General features: G+C 41.7%; 1 protein-coding gene across 1 annotated transcript in view; it reads left to right on the forward strand.

The window, feature by feature from the left end:
• Positions 1-13,988, forward strand: part of lamb1a (laminin, beta 1a) — a 107,584-nt gene extending 93,596 nt beyond the window's left edge. The window contains exons 27-33 of the mRNA XM_061916652.1: positions 446-652; positions 725-869; positions 1,958-2,165; positions 5,690-5,831; positions 5,904-6,080; positions 6,170-6,329; positions 13,638-13,988. Of these exons, the coding sequence (XP_061772636.1) occupies positions 446-652; positions 725-869; positions 1,958-2,165; positions 5,690-5,831; positions 5,904-6,080; positions 6,170-6,329; positions 13,638-13,777 (1,179 nt within the window). The 3' untranslated portion in view covers positions 13,778-13,988. The remainder of the gene's footprint in view (positions 1-445; positions 653-724; positions 870-1,957; positions 2,166-5,689; positions 5,832-5,903; positions 6,081-6,169; positions 6,330-13,637) is intronic.
• The last annotated feature ends 13,666 nt before the right edge of the window (positions 13,989-27,654 follow it).

The raw sequence follows: 27,654 nt of genomic DNA on the forward strand, positions 1-27,654 counted from the left end.
CAATTGATGGGCAACAGCTCTGGTGAACATTGCTACTGTCAGCATGCCTACTGCACGCTCCCGAGACACCTTTGGCATTGTGCTGCGTAATAAAACTGCACATTTTGCAGTGGCCTTTCATATTAGCCAGACACACCTGTGCAATAATCATACTGTCTAATCAGCATATTGTTATGCCACACCTCTCAGCAAAGGAGAAGACTAGAACAGATTCAGATAGATTTGTCAACAATATTTGAGCAGTATATCAGTAGGTCTTTTCTGTATATAGAAAGAGTCTCGAGTTAAGCTCGTGGAAAATGGGACCAAAAACAAAAGTAATTTTTGGACTTTTAGAGCAAAATTCATTGAACAATCAATCATTTAACATCTGTCATTATGCCTGCAGTTGTTCTGAGCTGATTTGTCCATTATGGTCTCAATTTAATCTCCTATGGCTCAACAGACATGTGGGAATCCAGCAGACCAGGGGTCATGTTGGTCGTCTTCGTGCAGAGGTCCTGGCTGTGTGAACGTAGAAGGTGGCCACAGGTGTGGAGGAGATGAATGTAATGGTCTGTTGACAAAAGTTCACTCCAGTTGGCAGAAAGCTAGTGACTCTGAAGAGGAAATATTAAATGCCATGGGCAAAGTGGACAAACTTGCAAAAATGGTGAGACACGAATCTATGATGATATGAAGTATGTGTTCTGGATGGACTCTCATTTGTATTTTTTTTTTTCAGGTTTCAGAGCTCAAACAACAGGCGGATGATGCAAAAATTAGTGCTAATGATGTCCTTTTGAAGACCAACAGGACCAAACACAAAGTTGACCAGAGCAACAAGGAGCTGAGGACCCTCATCGGACAGATTCGAGACTTCCTCACACGTACACCTTGATAGCTTTTTTTTATTATGTCTCATATTTTGAAATCATCCATCCATCCATCCATCATCTTCCGCTTATCCGAGGTCGGGTCGCGGGGGCAGCAGCCTAAGCAGGGAAGCCCAGACTTCCCTCTCTCCAGCCACTTCGTCTAGCTTTTCCCGGGGGATCCCGAGGCGTTCCCAGGCCAGCCGGGAGACATAGTCTTCCCAGCGTGTCCTGGGTCTTCCCCGTGGCCTCCTACCAGCTGGACGTGCCCCAAATACCTCCCTAGGGAGGCGTTCGGGTGGCATCCGGACCAGATGCCCGAACCACCTCATCTGGCTCCTCTCGATGTGAAGGAGCAGTGGCTTTACGTTGAGTTCCTCCCGGATGGCAGAGCTTCTCACCCTATCTCTAAGGGAGAGCCCCGCCACACGGCGGAGGAAACTCATTTTGGCCGCTTGTACCCGTGATCTTATCCTTTCGGTCATGACCCAAAGCTCATGACCATAGGTGAGGATGGGAATCGACCGGTAAATTGAGAGCTTTGCCTTCCGGCTCAGCTCCTTCTTCACCACAACGGATCGATACAACGTCCGCATTACTGAAGACGCCGCACCGATCCGCCTGTCGACCTCACGATCCACTCCTCCCCCACTCGTGAACAAGACTCCTAGGTACTTGAACTCCTCCACTTGGGGCAGGGTCTCCTCCCCAACCCGGAGATGGCATTCCACCCTTTTCCAGGCGAGAACCATGGACTCGGACTTGGAGGTGCTGATTCTCATTCCGGTCGCGAACCGATCCAGTGAGAGCTGAAAATCCCGGCCAGATGAAGCCATCAGGACTACATCATCTGCAAAAAGACCTAATCCCGTGGCTACCAAACCGGATCCCCTCAACGCCTTGGCTGCGCCTAGACATTTTGAAATCAACATGTTTCAAATAAGATCAGCAAATCAAGATATTTTTCATCGGAATTAATTGTTATTCTCATCTGAAGAATTCGGAATAAGACATTTTTTCTAGAAATGAAGTTGTTTTCAGCTGAGCGGCTGATGACGATTCATAGACAAGGTTTTTTTATGCAAATACTTGATTTCTTTCAGAGGATGGAGCCGATCTTGAGAGTATTGAAAAAGTGGCCAATGAGGTGTTAGCCATGCAGATGCCCACCACACCAGAGCAGCTTCAGAACCTGACGGATGAAATTCGACAGAAGGTGGGGGAACTGGGCAATGTGGAGACCATCCTGCATCAGAGCGCTGACGACATTCAGAAAGCTGAAAGCCTGCTTGAACTCGCACGTGAAGCTAGGTGAGTTGACTGTTGAGTTGTTCTGCTCATATGTTGTGATGGAGGAGCATCTTTAATAATCGATAATTGGCTGCTATGTCAATAGTTCGACTAATATTTGATTGAGGTCGTGCTCTTCTAGCATAAATATTGAAGTACACAAGCACAATAGAAAAAAGTATTTGGCATGTGGTCACTGCAGCTAGAGGTAGAGAAAATGACAATACAAAGTTGTTTACAAATGATTCTCTTGCAGGCTTATTTTGTGATTGTTGCGGCCTAAAATGCCTGAATTTGCGAAAGCTTTTTCACAAAGTTGTTGTGGCAAAATGTGGCTTCCATCCAACATGACCGCCCATGTACGCTCGATTCGTGTCTGTTTTGCCGGGATTGTAACTGAATTAAAGCATCAATAATGAGTAACTTTGATATAATCAGTGACTGTCTTGTGCCCTCGCCTACTCGGCACAAAAAGAGACACAGTCCTGATAAATCTTAGCGGTCCGAGAGGAAGAAATGTCGACACAATGCGGTGGGGAAAAATGTGGTCTGTTGCCTGTGTACATAATGTACAGGATTTGTGTGTAGCCACACTCTGGAATGACAAACTAAATCCTATTTACTCTGCTGTTGTTGTCTTGTGATGCTGCTGTCATTGTAATTATGTCATGATGCAACGGTTAATGAAAACCCCAGACCCTCCTGTCCAGGGATCTCCCTAAAAAGGTGTTTAGATGACATTAATTCGTTACAGTTATGGAAAACGCATTCCTCTGAAATAACTGATGTGTTTTCATTCATTTTTAGAGCAGGCATGTATTAGTCTGTTTTTGCAAAGAAACATTGATTAGAGTTAACTGTTTTCTGCAAAATTATAAAAATTCAAAATTTTTTTAACTAATGTGCATTTTTTAAATTGAGACTATAATTTTGGTTGTTGGACACGTTACAATCGCAACCCACATTAACAGCCTGGGTGTTTCATGAAAAGCTCCACAAAAAAAACCCTTGATTTACTCAAAACAAAGAAAATTGAGATATATGTGTTTGCGTCTGAACCCTTCATATACACACAGTGCGGGCGTCAGCAACCCGCTGCTCCAGAGCCGCACGCCGCCCTAGTGGCTCGCTGGAAAAAATATATTTTTTGTTTTAATATGGTTTCTGTAAAACAACCATGAGACAAACCTTCTTAATTGTTCAAAATCCCAGTGTTTATATCATACATGCTTCAGGGATGAGAGTATTTGGCAAACACCGTTTTGTCCTACAAATTTCAGCTATCCTTGAACTCACACATGTACAACTTTCTCCGATGCTGCCACAGAAAGACGTGTTTTATGCCACTCCTTCTTTGTCTCATTTTGTCCACCAAACGTTTTATGCTGTGTGGGAATGTACAAAGACGAGCTTTGTTGATGTTATTAATTTGCTGGAGTGCTTATCAAGCATATTTGGTCAATCCATGACCGAAAACCAATCGATACTAACATGCTATTTAGGCTACCTGTATGTACATATTGCATCATTACGCCTCATTTGAACTCATTTAATTTCCTTTATTTATGTCCTATTTAATTTACATTTACTTGTCTCATGACACATTATCTGTATGTAATATTGGCTGCATTTCTGATGGTTGTGTGTGTGCTGTGTTGTTCTAGACACAGAAAAATGTTACACAGCTTGCAAAGATTGTAATAAATCCATTAGAAGGAGACAGCCTGCCGTTTGCTTTAGGTTGGACACACACATCTATATCTTTGGGCGTTGTGAGCCAGTAATTTCCAGAACTTCTCATCCTGTGAGAAACCTCCATTTTACTATTTATTTCCAATGTTGCAAAAATGTGTAGGATAAAAATTAAATACAACATTTCTGTAAACAAAGATTTGCATCAGCCTTTGATGGTAGGCTAATATAGCTAATTTAGACACTTACATCATGTTTTGCCTTCATTATAACACTTAAGAGTATATAAGGATTTTAATTTTTTGCAGCTCCAGACAGATTTTTTGGGGGGTATTTTTGTTCCAATATGGCTCTTTCAAAATTTTGGGTTGCTGACCCCTGACCTACAGTGTTTCAAGGCTCTGGATTCTAGAGGGTGTACAACCCCAGTTTATGTATGCTTTGTGGACTTGAAGAAAGCACTAGTTGTAATACAGAATCAGAATCAGGTATACTTTATTAATCCCCGAGGGGAAATTACGATTTTCAGCACAATCCCATTCAAGATCAGACAAACATTACAGGTAGACACCATTTTGTTTGTGTAGGGCAGCACGGTTGTAGAGGGGGTTAGTGCATCTGCCTCACAATATGAAGGTCCTGAGTTCAATCCCGAGCTCGGGATCTTTCTGTGCAGAGTTTGCATGTTCTCCCCGTGACTGCTTGGGTTCCCTCCGGGTACTCCGGCTTCCTCCCACCGCCAAAAACATGCACCTGGGGATAGGTTGATTCGCAACACTAAATTGGCCCTAGTGTGTGAATGTTGTCTGTCCATCTATGTTGGTCCTGTGATGAGGTGGCGACTTGTCCAGGGTGTACCCCGCCTTCTGCCTGAAACGCAGTTGAGATAGGCTCCAGCGCCCCAAAAGGGACAAGCGGTAGGAAATGGATGGATGGACTACTGGTGGATTCCATATTTGTTTCCAGTGATGGGTGGACGAAGCTGCTCATTGTTACAGGTAGCCGGTGAATTTCTAGTGGGATTGGTAGTTCCAATTTGGTGGCCACATTCTGGTCTCTGCTTTTTGCAGATGATGTGGTTCTATAATTCATTAGGCAATAATCTTCATCTATCACTGGAATAGCCCAGTGTGTGTGAAGTTGCTGAGATGGCAACAAGCACTTCCAACATGGAAGAAGATCAATCAATCAATCAATGTTTACTTATATAGCCCTAAATCACTAGTGTCTCAAAGGGCTGCACAAACCACAACGCAAACCACTACGACATCCTCGGTAGGCCCACATAAGGGCAAGGAAAACTCACACCCAGTGGGACGTCGGTGACAATGATGACTATGAGAACCTTGGAGAGGAGGAAAGCAATGGATGTCGAGCGGGTCTAACATGATACTGTGAAAGTTCAATCCATAATGGATCCAACACAGTCGCAAGAGTCCAGTTCAAAGCGGATCCAACACAGCAGCGAGAGTCCCGTTCACAGCGGAGCCAGCAGGAAACCATCCCAAGCGGAGGCGGATCAGCAGCGCAGAGATGTCCCCAGCCGATACACAGGCGAGCAGAACATGGCCACCGGATCGGACCGGACCCCCTCCACAAGGGAGAGTGGGACATAGGAGAAAAAGAAAAGAAACGGCAGATCAACTGGTCTAAAAAGGGAGTCTATTTAAAGGCTAGAGTATACAAATGAGTTTTAAGGTGAGACTTAAATGCTTCTACTGAGGTGGCATCTCGAAGATGAGCAGATGCAAGGATTATAGTAACAGTTTTTGGTAGTTGAAGTGATTAGGGTCATCTAATGTTTCTGTTTAATTAATTTCAGAGTTCTTATACTACAACTTTGTACTCAACAGTCAGGAGGCAGCCGACGTAAAGAACTCTGCTGAGGTGGTGAAGTTAGCTCTGGAAGAAGCTCAGAGAGCTCAGACAGCGGCCGTCAGTGCAATCCAGCAGGCCACCAACGATATCCAGAACAGCAAAAAGCTCCTACTCTCAGTCAGTTTTCTGTGTGTCCTAGTCCAAGTTACTTGATTATGTTGTTGTAACACGCGTGACTTTTTGGTCTAGGTGAAGTCAGAGACAACAGATGCAGAGTTCAAACTGAACAATGCCACACAAAGACTACATCGCCTTGATGAAAACATGACACTGCTGAGGGCCAAAACTTTGAATGCCACTATAAGCAGTGAACACACCATTCAGGATGCAACAAGCATAAAACAAATTGCCAATGAGTTAAAAAAGGTAAGTTAAAAGGTCAATTTTAGGCTTGAGGATGGCTCAGCAAAACTAAAGCTTTATAATTTTCTTTTTGTATTTTCTTTGATTTATAGGACATGGACTCTGAACTAAAGGATAAGTTATCCACTGTAGAGCAGCTGATTGATCAAAAAGGAGGCGGTTTGGCTGATGCAAAGAAAAAAGCGGCATTATTGCAGCAGGAAGCCAAGGAGCTGCTGTTGCAAGCCAGTGACAAGCTGAAGCTTCTGAAAGGTAGCATCACAATATTTGTTCACTTTTCAGAGATTGTGTGTTCAAGTCTAACTAGTTAGGTATTCCAACAGCACTCTAGCACATCTTGTAGTCCCCGCGCAGCAACAGGATGACTATGGGGACTTACTGATGTTGCGTCATGAATTGGGGACACGGGTGGACTGGGGAAAAAATTAGGCCCTGGACTTTTTGTTCCAGACTGGCCCACTAAAATTTCCCCGATTCCTGTACTATTAAACTCAAACCTGAATTTATTTAAATGCATGTCATAAAATACATGGAAAACAAATGGTTCAATTTATTTTAGTGCACAATGATAAAATTAACAGAGAAAATAATTAATAATAAATTAGTTAAAAATAAGGCACATTTTTTTTAGATAATTTTGCTTTCTGTTTCAAACCCCTTTGCTTCAAAAAGCATGAACTGAAACTACTACACCACCAAACGCTTATGAATTCTAGGATGTTCTGTTTGTGTTGACAGAGTACGAAATGGCTGGGAATACGTAAAATTTTACTGTAAACGCAATCCCAGCCATTTCCTAGTCTAAAATGTATTGATACACGTTTTACAAGCAATTTTTGGTTTTCAAGCATGTCGCATTGAGCATTTTTTGGGCAGCTGTTTTTAAACCCAATCATGGCACCCACCTGTTCCCAATTAGCCTGCACACCTGTCGGATGTTCCAAATAAGTGTTTGATGAGCATTCCTCAACTTTATCAGTATTCATTGCCACCTTTCCCAACTTCTTTGTCAGGTGTGGCTGGCATCAAATTCTAAAGTTAATGATTATTTGCAACAACAAAAAAATGTTTATCAGTTTGAACATCAAATATGTTGTCTTTGTAGCATATTCAACGGAAAATGGCTTGAAAATGATTTGCAAATCATTGTATTCCATTTATATTTACATCTAACACAATTTCCCAACTCATATGGAAACAGGGTTTGTGTATGTGTATGTATATACAGTGGGGCAAAAAAGTATTTAGTCAGCCACCGATTGTGCAAGTTCTCCCACTTAAAATGATGACAGAGGTCTGTAATTTTCATCATAGGTACACTTCAACTGTGAGAGACAGAATTTGAAATAAAAATCCAGGAATTCACATTGTAGGAATTTAAAATAATTTATTTGTAAATTATGGTGGAAAATAAGTTTGGTCAACCATTCAAAGCTCTCACTGATTGAAGGAGATTTTGGCTCAAAATCTCACGATACATGGCCCCATTCATTCTTTCCTTAACACGGATCAATCGTCCTGTCCCCTTAGCAGAAAAACAGCCCCAAAGCATGATGTTTCCACCCCCATGCTTCACAGTAGGTATGGTGCTCTTGGGATGCAACTCAGTATTCTTGTTCCTCCAAACATAACGAGTTGAGTTTGTACCAAAATGGATACATGGATGATACAGCAGAGGATTGGGAGAATGTCATGTGGTCAGAGGAAACCAAAATAGAACTTTTTGGTATAAACTCAACTCGTCGTGTTTGGAGGAAGAAGAATACTGAGTTGCATCCCAAGAACACCATACCTACTGAGAAGCATGGGGGTGGAAACATCATGCTTTGGGGCTGTTTTTCTGCTAAGGGGGACAGGACGATTGATCCGTGTTAAGGAAAGAATGAATGGGGCCATGTATCTGAGGATTTTGAGCCAAAACATCCTTCCATCAGTGAGAGCTTTGAATAGTTGACCAAATACTTACTTTCCACCATAATTTACAAATACATTCTTTAAAATTCCTACAATGTGAATTCCTGGATTTTTTTTTCACATTCTGTCTCTCACAGTTGAAGTGTACCCATGATGAAAATTACAGACCTCTGTCATCATTTTAAGTGGAAGAACTTGCACAATCGGTGGCTGACTAAATACTTTTTTGCCTCACTATATGTTTATATATATATATATATATATATATATATACTGTATGTATGTGTGCATATATGTATGTATATATATATATATATGTGTGTGTGTGTATATGTTTTTATATATATATATATATACATATATATTTTTTGTAATATTTTTATTTGATTTTCAATAGATTGTGTGAGTTTGAAATGTTTTAATTTTGGTAAAAAAAATTCTGCCTCTGTTTTTCCTGCTTGAGCTGTTGTAAATTCACTGCCATCCATGACTTGATACAGTTAAAAAAAGGGTATATATATTGGTCCTGTGTCATCAGGAGACACGGCAATGTATCATCAGCGTAACTGTAGAAGCTGATGCCGTGACTCCTAATGACGTCTCCATGATGCAGCATATAAACATTAAAAAGAATGGGACCTAAAACTGAGCCTTGAGGAACCCCACATCTTATCTCACAGGTTCCAGAGGAACATGCATCCTTGCTTACATTAAACATTTGTCTGTGAGATAAGAGCGGAACGAGTTAAAAACTAAAGAAGCCCAACAGGTGAAGTCTCTTTGATAAAATATGATGGTCTACTGTGTCAAAAGCAGCGCTTAGATAAAGCAGAACCAACCTTTCTCAAATGTTTTTTATATTTAAAAAGTCATTGCCTTGGTTCAAAAACAGTTTTGCTCAAATTTTACTTAAAAATGTATAGTTGGATACAGGTCGGTAGTTATTTAAAACATTTGGGTCCAAACTGCTCTTCTTCAGAAGGCGCCTCTCCACCCCCGCTATCGATACATTCCTATATTTGACAGGCTTGTTTTAGATTGTGTGAGAAGAGAAAACCAATGGAAAAAGTATCATGTGCATTTTGATTAATACCTTGAGATGTTCTTGATGTCTTAATAGCACACACACTACTTTTGCATGTTATTTTCATTGATATTGTATACACATTTTAACAATAATTTTAGACAAAATAGAAATGACACTTGAATAAGAATTAGAGTAATCACTTTGCAGCTTGTATCACAGTTTGGACAAGAGCTAGGCAAATATTTTGACCCGGGTGCCACACAGAGACAAAAAAATGTGTCTGGGGTGCCAATGTGTGCGTGAGTATAAATTATATATACACATTCATCTGTAAAAATCTACTGTACGGTATGTGTGTTTGGGTCCCTTTTTTTCAGGAACACTAATACCATCCATCCATCCATCCATCATCTTCCGCTTATCCGAGGTCGGGTCGCGGGGGCAACAGCCTAAGCAGGGAAGCCCAGACTTCCCTATCTCCAGCCACATCGTCTAGCTCTTCCCGGGGGATCCCAAGGCGTTCCCAGGCCAGCCGAGAGACATAGTCTTCCCAACGTGTCCTGGGTCTTCCCCGTGGCCTCCTACCAGCTGGACGTGCCCTAAACACCTCCCTAGGGAGGCGTTCGGGTGGCATCCTGACCAGGTGGCCGAACCACCTCATCTGGCTCCTCTCGATGTGAAGGAGCAGCGGCTTTACGTTGAGCTCCTCCCGGATGGCAGAGCATCTCACCCTATCTCTAAGGGAGAGCCCCGCCACCCTAGGTACTTGAACTCCTCCACTTGGGGCAGGGTCTCCTCTCCAACCCGGAGATGGCACTCCACCCTTTTCCGGGCGAGAACCATGGACTCGGACTTGGAGGTGCTGATTCTCATTCCAGTCGCTTCACACTCGGCTGCGAACCGATCCAGTGAGTGCTGAAAAAACTCCCGCCACCCGGCAGAGGAAACTCATTTGGGCCGCTTGTACCCGTGATCTTATCCTTTCGGTCATGACCCAAAGCTCATGACCATAGGTGAGGGTGGGAACGTAGATCGACCGGTAAATTGAGAGCTTTGCCTTCCGGCTCAGCTCCTTCTTCACCACAACGGATCGATACAACGTCCGCATTACTGAAGACGCCGCACCGATCCGCCTGTCGATCTCACGATCCACTCTTCCCCCACTCGTGAACAAGACTCCTAGGTACTTCAACTCCTCCACTTGGGGCAGGGTCTCCTCCCCAACCCGGAGATGGCACTCCACCCTTTTCCGGGCGAGAACCATGGACTCGGACTTGGAGGTGCTGATTCTCATTCCGGTCGCTTCACACTCGGCTGCGAACCAATCCAGTGAGAGCTGAAGATCCCGGTCAGATGAAGCCATCAGGACCACATCATCTGCAAAAAGCAGAGACCTAATCCTGCGGCTACCAAATCGGAACCCCTCAACACCTTGACTGCGCCTAGAAATTTTGTCCATAAAAGTTATGAACAGAATCGGTGACAAAGGACAGCCTTGGCGGAGTCCAACCCTCACTGGAAATGTGTCCGACTTACTGCCGGCAATGCGGACCAAGCTCTGGGACTGATCGTACAGGGAGCGGACCGCCACAATAAGACAGTCCGATACCCCATACTCTCTGAGCACTCCCCACAGGACTTCCCGAGGGACACGGTCGAATGCCTTCTCCAAGTCCACAAAGCACATGTAGACTGGTTGGGCAAACTCCCATGCACCCTCAAGAACCCTGCCGAGAGTATAGAGCTGGTCCACAGTTCCACGACCAGGACGAAAACCACACTGTTCCTCCTAAATCCGAGGTTCGACTATCCGGCACTAATACCAAAAGTTACAATGTCCGATAGAGTTCTAAAAACGTTATGACATCTCAAAAAAACGGAATATAATTTTACAGTTTTTTTACTGAATGGGACACCCAAAATGTACATTAAAATAAAGAAAGTATGATTTACAATATTAACTTTGAACAATAAAAGACTGAATATTAACAACATATGAACTTTGCTCCTCTTTTACTTCTCAGACCAGCTCCTCGATAGAGATCTTTTACAATCAATCAAAACACAACAAAAATGTAAAAAAAAAACAGCAAAACATGAATGCATAGTGCAATAAACACCTTCAATATGATATATTGTTACTTTTATGCAGAACATTGTTGTAAAAATCTGCTTCCGCATCTGTTTCTGACACACGCGTTTCAGGCTGGCTGCTCTGAAAACAAACCCCGCCCACTCTGCTTTGTTCCTCGTCTGAGCTGCTGTGAAGAAGATTTCCGTAATAACTCCTATAACACCCAAAAACGGAGATTTCACCCATTGAAATACTTTCTGTAGTTGATGACTGACGGTCATTTAAAAACAGTACTGTACATCATAATGGCAGCGACAATTTTGATCAGGGGTCCCCAAACCTTTTTGACTCTGGGGCCGCATTGGGTTGAAAAAATTTGGCTGGGGGCCGGTCTGTTTACATATATATATATTAGGGCTGGGAAACGATGAAAAATTTTAATCGAAGTTAATCACACTATTTGTCCGATTAATCGCGATTAACTGCATTGTATACGCAAAGCCCAATAATGAATTCAAAAGTAGTGTGTAGTGCACCTTTATTGGAATATTCTCCCACATGAACGAAAGCGCCAAAACATTTGTTGTGCAAACACAATTTAAATCAGTCCTTGTTAAACAGTAGCAGTTAAATAGCATATTTTATGAAAATCAACTCAAAAAATGTAAATACAAACATTTAAGCTTATTGCCACTGCCAGGGTATTTAAGTTATCCTGTTTGTTATGGAAAATAAATATAATCTACATACAAATCTCTGAGCCACAATCATAACATCTGAACAGGCAATTTCTGAGGTAACAGCAGAAACATTTTTTTTTATCAGGGATCTTATGTTTGAAAAACATATATTATAGGTAGTGGGCTGTTTTAGGAAATTTTTCATCAAATTATCCGTAGTAGCAATATTAATAATGTTGTGTTTATTCTGCGTAGTGCACTTAAAATAATTATGACCATATCTAGGAATTGATATGATGGGAATTTTTCGATTGTTTGCTTGGTGCTTTGATAAACTGAACGCATATACAGGGTACTATATTGTGATGTTATGAGCCAGGGAAAAAAAGAACTACCCTACCCAGCATGCAACAGGAGTGACGAGCATGCGCGGTAGCCCGGTATAGGTTGTGTCGCCATGACGGCATCTTGTATGTTGTGATATGCACGCTCTGAAAGTAAACGTTAAGAACTCAGCCAACACTCCTCGTCTGCATTATTCATAAATAGACAGACAACACATATACTCCGCTGCTTCACAGGCCGCTGGATGTAGCCGGCAAAGTATTCCCATGCTAGCTAGCCGGTCTAGCAGGCACGCGTCATTCAGTCCAAAACGGCCCGATCTATCCACATTCAGAATTGTCTGGCGGTCGTAAGTGATCCCGGAGTGACCACGCTGTAAGCCAGCCATGAAATTTGCAGAATTGTCCGGTATTTTTGCCAAATGTTCCATCTTTACCAAGAGCCCCTCGACGCCGGGCGACGCCATCTTGTTAAGAAAAGGCGTTAACAAAATAAAAGCATGTAAACAACATACGCAAATGTGCGATAAAATAATTGTCAGCGTTAATAGATTGATGAATTAACTCATAATTAACGCATTAATTTGCCCACCCCTAATATAAATATATATATATATATACGTGTGTGTGTATATATTTATTCCAAGCGCAATGATGTCACGTTATTGATGGGAAAATGCATTTTTAGACAACATGATTCGCCTGAGCGGCAAGGAGACACAGAGTAACAAGCGGTAGAAAATGGATTATAAAGCACGGATTTAAAAAAAATATTGATTTTTTTTTTTTTTTTAAATGAATAAAAAAAATATATACATATATATATATATATTATTTTATTCATTTAAAAAATAGATATATATTTTTTTTTTTACTTCGGACTTCCGACGGGCCGGATTTTGGACGCTCGTGGGCCGGATCCGGCCTGCGGGCCTTAGTTTGGGACCCCTGGTTTTGATGTTAAAGGTAAACAAAAATATTATGTTGGAGGTTGTCCGGTCCGATCCGGTGGCCATGTACTGCTTGCCTGTGTATCGGCTGGGGACATCTCTGCGCTGCTGATCCGCCTCCGCTTGGGATGGTTTCCTGCTGGCTCCGCTGTGAACGGGACTCTCGCTGCTGTGTTGGATCCGCTTTGGACTGGACTCTCGCGACTGTGTTGGATCCATTATGGATTGAACTTTCACAGTATCATGTTAGACCCGCTCGACATCCATTGCTTTCCTCCTCTCCAAGGTTCTCATAGTCATCATTGTCACCGACGTCCCACTGGGTGTGAGTTTTCCTTGCCCTTATGTGGGCCTACCGAGGATGTCGTAGTGGTTTGTGTTGTGGTTTGTGCAGCCCTTTGAGACACTAGTGATTTAGGGCTATATAAGTAAACATTGATTGATTGATTGAATGTCTGGCAGGCGGGATTGAAAATCTTAACGGGAACTACATTTCCAAAGTGTGAGCCTTAAGTGTGAGAACTATGATATTCACCAAAAGCAGACTTCTTACGCTTGCTTACCTTTTCAGATCTTGAGAAGTCCTACGCAGAAAACCAGCGTGCTCTAGAGACAAAGGCGGAGCAGCTGGTGGAGCTGGAGGCTTCGGTGAAGGAGCTGCTGCAGCAGATCAGCCACAAGGTCACAGTTTACAGCACCTGCCTGTTCTGAGGCCAATTGTCAACGCTAACAAGATGAGCATCGCTTTTCCTAGTTCATCTCAAAGAGAAAAATGGAAATTCCAATTTATTGACAAAAACCAAAGAATGTATTTTACCGTATGTTAATGTGTTCCTTTCACGCTCCTCTGTGTCTTCACTGCAGCAAAGCCGAATGAGAATGTAATCGGTGACCGTTTGTTTTAATAAAAGTTTCAATGTTACCGTGCACGATTGTCATTTTATTTTCTAAAATGTCAAGAAAAAAAAGTAATATTTAAAGTACACATGAAGCATTTAATGGCCGCAGGGATCCATCCATATACGTATATACAGTATGTACATATTGCAAGTCATAATTAGCTTGTGCTCAGCTGGGGAAAAAGTATATATACTTATTATGGCATGCAATGATGAAGTATTATGTACTCTTACAAAAGACTGCTCTGCCCAGTTCCGCGTGGGGGCCTAAGTCCTTCTGATGATAAATTGAACTGCAAATCTCATGTAAAAAAATATACAACATAAAGTAACAAAAAACACATAAATAATGAATAAAGCAAAACATGGTCTAGACCAGGGGTGTCCAAAGTTCGGCCCGCAGGTAATTTTTTAACGGACAAACGGCACATTTTTAAAAATACGATTGAAACATTTTTAAAACGTAAAAAGTGATATAAAGGAGCAAATGGGTGTAATGTAATAACATTTTGCAATGTTTACTCTAATAACACAAAGCTGCCATGCTGGCTGTTTCTTTCTTTAAAAAAATAATAATTAATCAAAATCAATGTCATTACGAATTATTGACCGATTCAAGGCTCCAATTACATCACGTAAAATTTTCCACTTTGAGATATTTTTGGGGGAAAATGTTGCATATTTTGTGTTTGCCTTATAAAAAGGCCTAAAATGAACAAACAAAAAACATAAACAACAATAAAACTTTTAATTGACGGATAGATCTGAAGTTGATCTTGAGATTATTGTGTTAAAAGTAAACAGTGAAAAATGTATAATTTATTTTTTAACACTTTTATGAGTAGGGCCCTTTCGGATCCCCATGTGAGGGTTTCAGGGAGAAGGAGACGGCACAGAGACTGGGAAAAGCTTATGGTCTGGAGCGTCTTTATTTTAACAAGGAGATATCTAATGCTATATATATATATATATATATATATATATATATATGTGTGTATATATATATATATATATATATGTGTGTGTATATATCTATATATATATATATGTATATATACACAATATTATTTCAATATCATTTATATATTATTTGATATAATATTATACTATATTATTCTCTCTCTCTCTCTCTATATATATATATATATATATATATATGTCAAAACTGATGTGTATGTAACAAAGATGAAATGGGTGCAAGACTATGTGTAGAATTTAACGGGAGGTGTTATTTACCGCAAGTGTTGAGAGGAGCTGAGCTGTCAGGCGCGGGCAAGGCAGGCAGGGAAGTCCGTGGTCGAGAGGCAGGAGAGAGTCGTCGTCTGTCCGGGGGCGAGCAAGGGGTCGAAAACCAGGAAGCCAGGTCAGGGGCATCGCCAGACATAGTTCACTGGGGCACGTGCCCCACTGTTGATCTGCAGTGCCCCAGTAAAAATTTCACCAATTAAAAAAAACGCTTTTGAGTTTTAAGTCTACATAACATAGACAACAGCGCACATACTACTTAGTATGGTAATTGATTGCTACTGTATTCACTCCACGTAACAGTGAGCACATGGCTACTTAATATGGTAATTTATTCACGTGTGGATCCAGACTTCGGTTGAGAGAGAGAGAGAGAAAGAGAGTGAGAGAGGATTCGAATCACTGCGTGAGGTAGGTGACGTTAGCCAACAACAATTTGTTAATTACAATATTTTGATTTTGATTTGACTCAAACTGTAACTCCTAGATGGATTTAAGAAAGTTATTCGCCCCCAGCAGAGAAGAAGCAGCAGGAATGAGAGATGTAAGTGAAGTCCTAGCTAGCTAGGCAACATCATTGTCTTAAGTTGATGCTAAGTTAGCTAACGTTCTTCCTTGTATCAAGACAAACATATTCATTTGCTGTACGAGCTGTCGGGGGAATTTCCAATCAACATGAAACATAATGTTGGTTATTGTCTGCTGGTTCTGCATCAATGATGATTTGGAGTAAGCATGTGTGAGTTGAGTGCTTCTCAAATGGTTTATCTTCAGGAAGAAAAACATTTTTCCATTTCATCAAGTCGTGAGCCAAATTTTTAAATCAATCAAGTTTATTTCACAGAAAAACAGCACAGTAGACTTGTCTTGTTAATCGGTGTGACTTTGACTAAAATAATCTTGTTTTGTCACCAGAAAAATGGCTACAGCTAAAGCATCTGGTTTTGTTTCCAGAAAAAATAGTAACATTTCTGTATTTGTTTTCAGAAAGATGGCTGAAAATATCGGGTTTTGTTGCCCCATTTAGATTTGTTTTAAATATGTTTCCATGTCTGTCCTGAGTCCTCCTCCAACTTGTTAGTCGCTTTGCCTTTTGCTAAAATACTCACTAATAGTCACTAGAAAAAAGGCTAAAATAATCTGGTTTTGTTGCCACAATTAGATTTTTTTTCTCCCTAAACTTTTTTTTTCATGCACACATGTGAGTGCGACTCACTGAAAATGACACACAATCCACTTTTATGTCAGGAGCCAGCAGTTGGGAACCACTGGTCAACTGTATAACAGTTACTGTAATATTTCCATGTCTGTCCAGAGTGATTGACCACTTTGCAAAAATGAAAAGGAGACGTTACAGTTTACTTCTCAGAAAATTATTCCCTGAACAGACACACAACAGTTGTTCATTTATTCTACTACTGTGGCTTTATTGTTTTGTGTATATTTTATAGTTTTGTGTATCTGAAATAGGATTAGCCACATTGCCATAAATGGAAACTAAATAATATAAAAGAACCCAGAGATGTAGGGGTGCTTTATTTTTTGTTTTACTTTTGTAGATGTTAAATTTGCAGATGATTACTGCAATAAATATTTCAAAAAGATTCATTGCTCTTCCTTTTTGCTTTTACCAGTAGCAGTTTAGAAGTCTGGAGTAAAAAAGTGCACAAGTAGGTCAAATGCATTAGTTAATTTCAGGTGGTTAATCAAAGATCCATACAACATAATCTGATATGATTTCATAGTTTAAAGCACTATTTATGTATTTTTTATGATAAATAAGTGCTAAAAATGTTTTTGCTTGCGCGCTTTGCATGCTCACATGAATTATTTGTGCCCCAGGTGTGCCCCAGCACAGTATTAGGTCTAGTGACGCCCCTGGGCCAGAGGAAGACAAGGGGAATCCAAAAAGCACACGACACACAGCTTGGCTCGGGAACGCACACAGGGAGGGTACAGTTGCTACGTTCCGGCAAAGGATCACTGGTGGCGGTGGTTCTTGTAGTCCTCTCTTTCATTAGTGCCTGCTGCGTTGATTATAGATAGAGCGCAGCTGCCTGCAGCGGCTTGAGTGACATGCGCGCGGCTCCCGACAGATTGCGCACTTGTGTGTGTCCGAGCCGTGACACCCCAATCATTTTAGTGTGATTTGTTTTAAAGTAGGGCTTCACGGTGGCAGAGGGGTTAGTGCGTCTGCCTCACAATACGAAGGTCCTGCAGTCCTGGGTTCAAATCCAGGCTCAGGATCTTTCTGTGTGGAGTTTGCATGTTCTCCCCGTGAATGCGTGGGTTCCCTCCGGGTACTCCGGCTTCCTCCCACCTCCAAAGACATGCACCTGGGGATAGGTTGATTGGCAACACTAAATGGTCCCTAGTGTGTGAATGTGAGAGTGAATGTTGTCTGTCTATCTGTGTTAGCCCTGCGATGAGGGGCGACTTGCCCAGGGTGTACCCCGCCTTCCGCCTGATTGTAGCTGAGATAGGCCACAGCGCCCCCCGTGACCCTAAAAGGGAATAAGCGGTAGGAAATGGATGGATGGATGGATGTTTTTAAGTGTCATTGCGCCAAAAATAATAATGAATCAATGGTGTTATTAGTTATTGACTTTTTTTAAAGCTCCAATTATTATATAATCTCAAATATTACACTTGAAAAAATATTGGGTGATAATATTGCATATTTTGTAGTTTTTTTCCCATCAAAAACAGGGTTTTTTGTGACAAAAAGAGCATACAACTTAAATCTTTAAATCATTATATTGACCGATAGACCTAATGTCCATCCATCTTCTTCCACTTATCCGAGGTCGGGTCGCGGGGGCAACAGCCTAAGCAGGGAAACCCAGACTTCCCTTTCCCCAGCCACTTCGTCTAGCTCTTCTCGGGGGATCCCGAGGCGTTCCCAGGCCAGCCGGGAGACATAGTCTTCCCAACGTGTCCTGGGTCTTCCCCGTGGGCTCCTACCGGTTGGACGTGCCCTGAACACCTCCCTAGGGAGGCGTTCGGGTGGCATCCTGACCAGATGCCCGAACCACCTCATCTGGCTCCTCTCGATGTGGAGGAGCAGCGGCTTTACTTTGAGTTCCTCCCGGATGGCAGAGCTTCTCACCCTATCTCTAAGGGAGAGCCCCGCCACCCGGCGGAGGAAATTAATTTGGGCCGCTTGTACCCGTGATCTTATCCTTTCGGTCATGACCCAAAGCTCATGACCATAGGTGAGGATGCGAACGTAGATCGACCTGTAAATTGAGAGCTTTGCCTTCCGGCTCAGCTCCTTCTTCACCACAACGGATCGGTACAACGTCCGCATTACTGAAGACGCCGCACCGATCCGCCTGTCGATCTCACGATCCACTCTTCCCCCACTCGTGAACAAGACTCCTAGGTACTTGAACTCCTCCACTTGGGGCAGGGGCTCCTCCCCAACCCGGAGATGGCACTCCACCCTTTTCCGGGTTGAGAACCATGGACTCGGACTTGGAGGTGCTGATTCTCATTCCGGTCGCTTCACACTCGGCTGCAAACCGATCCAGTGAGAGCTGAAGATCCCGGTCAGATGAAGCCATCAGGACCACATCATCTGCAAAAAGCAGAGACCTAATCCTGCGGTCACCAAACCAGAACCCCTCAACACCTTGACTGCGCCTAGAAATTCTGTCCAAAAAAGTTATGAACAGAATGGGTGACAAAGGACACTCTTGGCGGAGTCCAACCCTCACTGGAAACGTGTTCGACTTAATGCCGGCAATGCGGACCAAGCTCTGACACTGATCATACAGGGAGCGGACCGCCACAATAAGACAGTCCGATACCCCATACTCTCTGAGCACTCCCCACAGGACTTCCCGAGGGACACGGTCGAATGCCTTCTCCAAGTCCACAAAGCACATGTAGACTGGTTGGGCAAACTCCCATGCACCCCCAAGAACCCTGCCGAGAGTACAGAGCTGGTCCACAGTTCCACGACCAGGACGAAAACCACGCTGTTCCTCCTGAATCCGAGGTTCGACTATCCGGCGTAGCCTCCTCTCCAGTACACCTGAATAAACCTTACCGGGAAGGCTGAGGAGTGTGATCCCACGATAGTTGGAACACACCCTCTGGTTATCCTTCTTAAAGAGAGGAACCACCACCCCGGTCTGCCAATCCAGAGGTACCGCCCCCGATGTCCACACGATGCTGATCTGGATATTTAAAACTTGAATAATAATAAAACAAAATAATACTGAATAATGACACATTTTTATTATTATTATTTTTTTTTTTACCAAAACCCTTTGGGGTCCCCAGGGTCAAGCTTGAGTGGAGGCCTAAATGTATATTGGTTATACGTATGGTTTTTTAAAATAAAAAAATTTCCAAATGGCCCCCGCTTGCTTTGATTTTTCAGTCTGCGGCCCTAAGTGGAAAAAGTTTGGACACCCCTGTTCTAGACCAAAAATCACTCCATACTCTTTAGTGCTCACTAGTGTTACCATATCTGAGTTATTGTGTAGAAATATGGGGAAATAATTACAAAAGTACACTTCATTCACTAACAGTGTTACAAAAAAGATCAGTTAGAATAATACATCATGTTGGACATAGAGAACATACAAACCCTTTATTCATTGAATTAAAATTACTGAAATTCCACGACATGGTGAATTTGCAAACAGATACAATTATACACAAAAAACTATAACCTGCTTCCCAAGAATATACAACGATTCTTCTCAACGAAACAGGAGAAATATAATCTTAGAGAAATATTTTTTGGAAAGTGCACGTACAACACTTAAGACCTTCAGTATATCAGTATGGGGAATTACATGATGGAATGGATTAAGCAAAGCAATCAAACAATGTACTAATACGATCCACTTCAAGAAGCTCTTCAAACATAAAGTGTTTACAAAGTACAAAGAAAGAGAACCATGATGATTATTCTGAATTTATCTCATCCATCTATTCATTACCAAGATAATCTTACTAATTTTACCATTTTTATTGTTATTACTTATGGAGTACATTGTGAATAACTTGACAACAGGAAGTGAACAAAAGTTTTAGAAACTGCTATGTAAAGGTAAAGGGGTAGGATTGAATGAGCTCTGCTTCTTCCTACTCCTTTTCAAACATGTCAAATAGAGAAACTGGAAATTGTGATGTACAAACCCTGTTTCCATATGAGTTGGGAAATTGTGTTAGATGTAAATATAAACGGAATACAATGATTTGCAAAACCTTTTCAACTCATATTCAGTTGAATATGCTACAAAGACAACATATTTGATGTTCTAACTGATAAAATTTTTATTTTTTTTTGCAAATAATCATTAACTTTAGAATTTGATGCCAGCAACACGTGACAAAGAAGTTAGGAAAGGTGGCAATAAATACTGATAAAATTGAGAAATGCTCATCAAACACTTATTTGGAACATCCTACAGGTGTGCAGGCTAATTGGGAACAGGTGGGTGCCATGATTGGGTATAAAAGCAGCTTCCATGAAATGCTAAGTAATTCACAAACAAGGATAGGGTGAGGGTCACCAATTTGTAAGCAAATTGTCGAACAGTTTTAGAACAACATTTCTCAACGAGCTATTGCAAGGAATTTATGGATTTTACCATCTATGGTCCGTAAAATCATCAAAAGGTTCAGAGAATCTGGAGAAATCACTGCATGTAAGCGATGATATTACGGACCGTTGATCCCTCATGCGGTACTGCATCAAAAACAGACATCAGTGTGTGAAGGATATCACCACATGGGCTCAGGAACACTTCATAAAATCACTGTCGGTATCTACAGTTGGTTGCTACATCTGCAAGTGCAAGTTAAAACTCTGCTATGCAAAGCAAAACCCATTTATCAACAACACTAAGGAACACCGCCGGCTTGGCTGGGCCCGAGCTCATCTAAGATGGACTGATGCAAAGTGGAAAGGTGTTCTGTGGTCTGACAAGTCCACATTTCATATTATATTTGGAAACTGTGGACGTGGTGTCCTCTGGACCAAAGAGGAAAATAACCATCTTGATTGTTATAGGCGCAAAGTTCAAAAGCCAGCATCTGTGATGGTATGGGGGTGCATTAGTGCCCAAGGCATGGGTAACTTACACATATGTGAAGGCAACATTAATGCTGACAGGTTTTGGAGCAACATATGTTGTCATCCAAGCAACGTTGTCATGGACACCCCTGCTTATTTCAGCAAGACAATGCCAAGCCACGTTTTACAACAGTGTGGTTTTGTAGTAAAAGAGTGTGGGTACTTTCCCGGCCCGCCTGCAGTCCAGACCTGTCCCCTATTGAAAATGTGTGGCGCATTATGAAGCGTAAAATACGACAGTGGAGACCACGGACTAAAGCTCTACATAAAACAAGAATGGGAAAGAATTCCACTTTCAAAGCTTCAACAATTAGTTTCCTCAGTTCCCAAACGTTTATTGAGTGTTGTTGAAAGAAAAGGTGATGTAACACAGTGGTGAACATGCCCTTTCCCAACTACTTTGGCACGTGTTGCAGCCATGAAATTCTAAGTTAATTATTATTTGCAAAAAAAAAAACAAAGTTTATGAGTTTAAAAATCAAATATCTTGTCTTTGTAGTGCATTCAACTGAATATGGGTTGAAAATTATTTGCAAATCATTGTATTCCGTTTATATTTACATCTAACACAATATCCCAACTCATATGGAAACGGGGTTTGTAACATGTTGTATGCGGGCAGCACGGTGGAAGAAGGGTTAGTTCATCCGCCTCACAATACGAAGGTCCTGAGTCGTCCTGAGTTCAATCCCGAGCTCGGGATCTTTCTATGTGGATTTTGCATGATCTCCTCGTGAATGCGTGGGTTCCCTCCGGGTACACCGGCTTCCTCCCACCTCCAAAGACATGCACCTGGGGATATGTTGATTGGCAACACTAAATGGGCCCTAGTGTGTGAATGTGAGTGTGAATGTTGTCTATCTGTGATGAGGTGGCGACTTGTCCAGTGTGTACCCCGCCCTCCGCCCAAATGCAGCTGAGATAAGCTCCACCGACCCCAAAAGGGACAAGCGGTAGAAAATGAATGGATTGATGTTGTATGCGCACATGGTCTAAATAAACTCAAACTTAGACTCAAACGGGTTGTGGATAGACGCAGCCGACGGGCCGACAGCGGGCTGAGAGAAGCGTTCCTGACCATGATGGAGGCCAGGAAGCGGGGTATGCGGCGGCGAGGAGAGGCGTGACACACGCGGAGCGGCACGAGAGCGGCAATCTGAGTCAGGTGCGTAAGACACACACCTGCTCGCAATCTTTATATCTGCTGCTAAGCCATAAGAGAGGCAAAGGGGGTACAATCGCGAGGAGGACGGCGGGGGAAACCACGGCAACGACACCAGCGACGAGAGACCAGGAAGAGACATGAGCCCCCGCGGAAGACGCAACACCCGGCCACCGAAAGGTGCGCGAAGACAAGCAGCCAAGGGCACGCTAGAAAGGGGCGTGTCCGATTGGGACACGACGTCATGTACTGAAGAAATAAATGTATGTCAACCCTGCTACAAGGTCTCGGGCATCGAAGGTCCTTGTAACTCACGTAGTGATGGCAGGAAGTCCGTCACACAGGTATATTCAATAATCATGGTATTATCAAAAATGGGAGGCAGAAGCGGAAACTGACGTTTACCATTAATCAATCAATCAATCAAAGTTTATTTATATAGCCCCAAATCACAAATGTCTCAAAGGACTGCACAAATCATTACGACTACAACATCCTCGGAAGAACCCACAAAAGGGCAAGGAAAACTCACACCCAGTGGGCAGGGAGAATTCACATCTAGTGGGACGCCAGTGACAATGCTGACTATGAGAAACCTTGGAGAGGACCTCAGATGTGGGCAAACCCCCCCCCCCCCCCCCCCCCCCCCCCCTCTAGGGGACCGAAAGCAATGGATGTCGAGCGGGTCTAACATGATACTGTGAAAGTTCAATCCATAGTGGCTCCAACACAGCCGCGAGAGTTCAGTTCAAGCGGATCCAAGACAGCAGCGAGAGTCCCGTCCACAGGAAACCATCTCAAGCGGAGGCGGATCAGCAGCGTACAGATGTCCCCAACCGATACAGGCGAGCGGTCCATCCTGGGTCTCGACTCTGGACAGCCAGTACTTCATCCATGGTCATCGGACCGGACCCCCTCCACAAGGGAGGGGGGACATAGGAGAAAGAAAAGAAGCGGCAGATCAACTGGTCTAAAAAGGAGGTCTATTTAAAGGTTAGAGTATACAGATGAGTCTTAAGGTGAATCAATGAATTGATTAACGTGGACCCCGACTTAAACAAGTTGAAACACTTATTTGGGTGTTACCATTTAGTGGTCAATTGTACGGAATATGTACTGTACTGTGCAGTCTACTAATAAAAGTATCAATCATTTACACAACACTTGGAGCACCTTTCTGCCGAATCGTTTTACTGCGGAACCACAACTGGGAACATAACCCAAATGCTTGACCGTTTTGTGGATATACCATGAGGCTGTGGAGAACTGGGACGAACAGAAACACTGACCAGGAGGACTTGAGTTGGATGCGCGGTACCGTGAGTAGTTGCGGCTTCCCACATTTTATCACTTGTCCCCACGTTCATCTCGCTATGTGACTTTGGGAACTATATGAACTTTGGGGGGGTGATCTGCACTTTGAACCGGGGGATTGAGTGCAGGTGTTTTCATTGTATTGGCGGGTTGTATGGACATTAGGGGGGAGATGTTTCCTTATTTTTCTTTTCTTTTTTAAGTTTATTTCCATCCATTTTCTACCGCTTATTCCCTTTTGGGGTCGCGGGGGGGGGGCGCTGGCGCCTATCTTAGCTACAATCGGGCGGAAGGCTTCGAACATGAACACACTTGCAGTATAACACGTCACACAATTTCCTATCATGTCTCTTTACACCCTGCGATGAAGTGGCGACTTGTCCAGGGTGTACCCTGCCTTCCGCCCGATTGTAGCTGAGATAGGCGCCAGCGCCCCCCGTGACCCCGGAAGGGAATAAGCGGTAGAAAATGGATGGATGGATGGATGTCTCTTTACATCATGTCCAAAAGTGAGTAGGAAGAAACTAAGCTTATTTAATCCTACCCCTTTCTCCGCTTCTGAGTGTTTACAAATACATATGTTCATTTAATGCCTTCTTTTTGTAACACAATTAAAAGAGCACTTCTTTTCACAGATAATGAAGTCAGTCATGATAAACATACTGAGATGAAGAATATTTCGTTTTAAAGAAGGTTGAAGGTTTAACTTATTTGCTTAGTCCATTCCATAGTTTAATTCCACATACTGATATGCTAAATGTTTTAAGTGTTGTACAAGCATACACATTTTTTAAGTTAGTGTTTCCTCTAAGGTTATATTTCTCCTCTTCAGTTGAGAAGAATAAGTTGTTGTACATTCTTGGGTAGCAGGTTATCCGAGGTGTGGACTCGAGTCACATGACTTGGACTCCAGTCAGACTCGAGTCATGAATTTGATGACTTTAGACTCGACTTGACAAAATGTAAAAAGACTTGCAACTCGACTTAGACTTTAACATCAATGACTTGTGTTTTGACTTGGACTTGAGCCTTTTGACTTGACATGACTTGCTACTTTCTCCAAAACCCAACGATTAAAAAGCCTTTCAGGAGCGCTCCGTATCTTCCATTGTGTACGGCACTTCTTTTCACAGATAATGAAGTCAGTCATGATAAACATACTGAGATGAAGAATATTTCGTTTTAAAGAAGGTTGAAGGTTTAACTTATTTGCTTAGTCCATTCCATAGTTTAATTCCACATACTGATATGCTAAATGTTTTAAGTGTTGTACAAGCATACACATTTTTTAAGTTATTGTTTCCTCTAAGGTTATATTTCTCCTCTTCAGTTGAGAAGAATAAGTTGTTGTACATTCTTGGGTAGCAGGTTATCCGAGGTGTGGACTCGAGTCACATGACTTGGACTCCAGTCAGACTCGAGTCATGAATTTGATGACTTTAGACTCGACTTGACAAAATGTAAAAAGACTTGCAACTCGACTTAGACTTTAACATCAATGACTTGTGTTTTGACTTGGACTTGAGCCTTTTGACTTGACATGACTTGCTACTTTCCCCAAAACCCAACGATTAAAAAGTTATTCAGGAGCGCTCCGTATCTTCCATTGTGTACGGAAGTGTATCAGCGTGTGTGCGATGACAGCCTGTGCGCTACCTGTCAGTACAACAGCCAATCAAATTACATCCATGTTGTTTTCGTCACACAGCATTCACCCAATCAAATTGCAGGAAAACCAACGGAGAAGAGCTTTCAAACAACAGAAGAATAAGTGAAGAAAATTATGCCATGAAGTGTTTCGTTCGGGTATTAAAACTACGACTTTGTCAACAAAACAGGAATTGCCGTATGCAAAACATGCGGTTGGAAGATTACAGACGGAGACGCATCAATTTACAACTTCGTTCGACATTTGAAGTTGCACAAAGAAGGGTACGTTATGAATGTAAGCTAACGTTTATTGGCTGAGTAACGTGACTTTTATTTGCTGTGTTGTTAAATCAGTGAGGCTGTAAACTCACTGCTAACGTTAGAACCATAGACATCTTATAAGTAGACGCAGCATGGAGCGCTACTGTCTATTGCCGCAAACGAGATGCTGGGCCGCCATCTTGGAGTGGTGATCCACTCCACTCAGTGCAATTCATTTGGCAGGAAAAATGAACTGTCAGCGCATTTAATTCATTTTACCTCACTGAATACCACTTACATTCACGCGCTTTTTTGTCATACGTGTAACTATGATGAATGACACATGTTTTGGCGTGTTCATAATTTGCTTAACAGTAATAGAATATTCTTATATGCCATGGGTAGGGAACCTATGGCTCTAGAGCCAGATGTGGCTCTTTTGATGACTGCATCTGGCTCTCAGATAAATCTGAGCTGACATTGCTTAACACGATAAGTAATGAATAATTCCGCTGGTAATCACAGTGTCAAAAATAATGTTCAAAATATAAAACATTCTCATGCATTTTTATCCATCCATTCTACGTTTCTACCGCACCTGTTCAAGAAGTCGCATTAATGGTAAGAAGTATTTTATTTATTTTTGGTTGTACTCAGAATAACAATGAGTATTAAAAAGAAGAAGAGACTTATTATAGTCTAAAAATGATGGTCTTTCCTAAAAATGCACGCATATAGTTGTATTCAGTGTTAAAAAAACAAACATTATATGGCTCTCACGGAAATACTTTAAAAAATCTTTGGCTTGGATGGCTCTCTCAGCCTAAAAGGTTCCCGACCCCTGTTATATGCTATAAGTCAGTGGTGCCAAACCACCGGGCCGCGGAAGATTTTTTTATTAAAAAAAAAAAAAAAAAAATTTTTTTTTTTATTAAATCAACATAAAAAACACAACATACACTTACAAATAGTGCACCAACCACAAAAAAACTTTCTTTCTTGATGACAAATCAGTCCCTTTTTCATGACAAAGAAGAAGAAAAAAAGGGGGTACTTGAAGGTATGCCAAGGGGTACAAGATATTTTTTTAAATATTCTGAAAATAACAACAATTCAAAATCCTTTATAAATATATTTATTGCAAAATACTTCAACAAAATATGAACGTAAATTCATAAAGTGTGAAAAGAAATGCAACAATGCAATATTCAGTGTTGACAGCTAGATTTTTTTGTGGACATGTTCCATTAATATTGATGCTAAAGATTTCTTTTTTGTGAAGAAATGTTTAGAATGAAGTTGATGAATCCAGATGGATCTCTATTACAATCCCCAAAGAGGGCACTTTAAGTTGATGATTACTTCTATGTGTAGAAATCTTTATTTATAATTGAAACACTTGTTTATTTTTCAACACGTTTTTTGTTATTTTTATATATTTTTTTCCAAATAGTTCAAGAAAGACGACTACAAAAGAGCAATATTTTGCACTGTTATACAATTGAATAAAATCAGAAACTGATGACGTAGTGCTGTATTTTACTTTTGTATCTCATTTTTTTTTCAACCAACAATGCTTTGCTCTGATTAGGGGGTACTTGAATTAAAAACATGTTCAAAGGGGGTACACCGCTGAAAAAAGGTTGAGAACCACTGGTCTAGAGTTTATTATTGACACTTTGTATTGATATTTTCTATTACATTCTTTCTTTAAATGATCATGTTTACAGTGATTGTTTTATATGTATTTTTTAAGTATGTTGCTTTGGATAAAAGTGTCTGCCAAATACTTGAACATATGTAAACACCTGAAAGTCTTTATTTCAGCTAACCACCAATCTGTTTCACTGGATTCGGAATAAAACCAAATTCTGTGTTACTCAACAAAGTTAGTATTTGAATTTTGTTACTTGAAGACTTATCTGTGGTTACAATAAAATGAGAATGCATCATAATCAAT

Source organism: Nerophis ophidion, linkage group LG12, assembly GCF_033978795.1.
Source record: "Nerophis ophidion isolate RoL-2023_Sa linkage group LG12, RoL_Noph_v1.0, whole genome shotgun sequence".
Taxonomy (NCBI): Eukaryota; Metazoa; Chordata; class Actinopteri; order Syngnathiformes; family Syngnathidae; genus Nerophis; species Nerophis ophidion.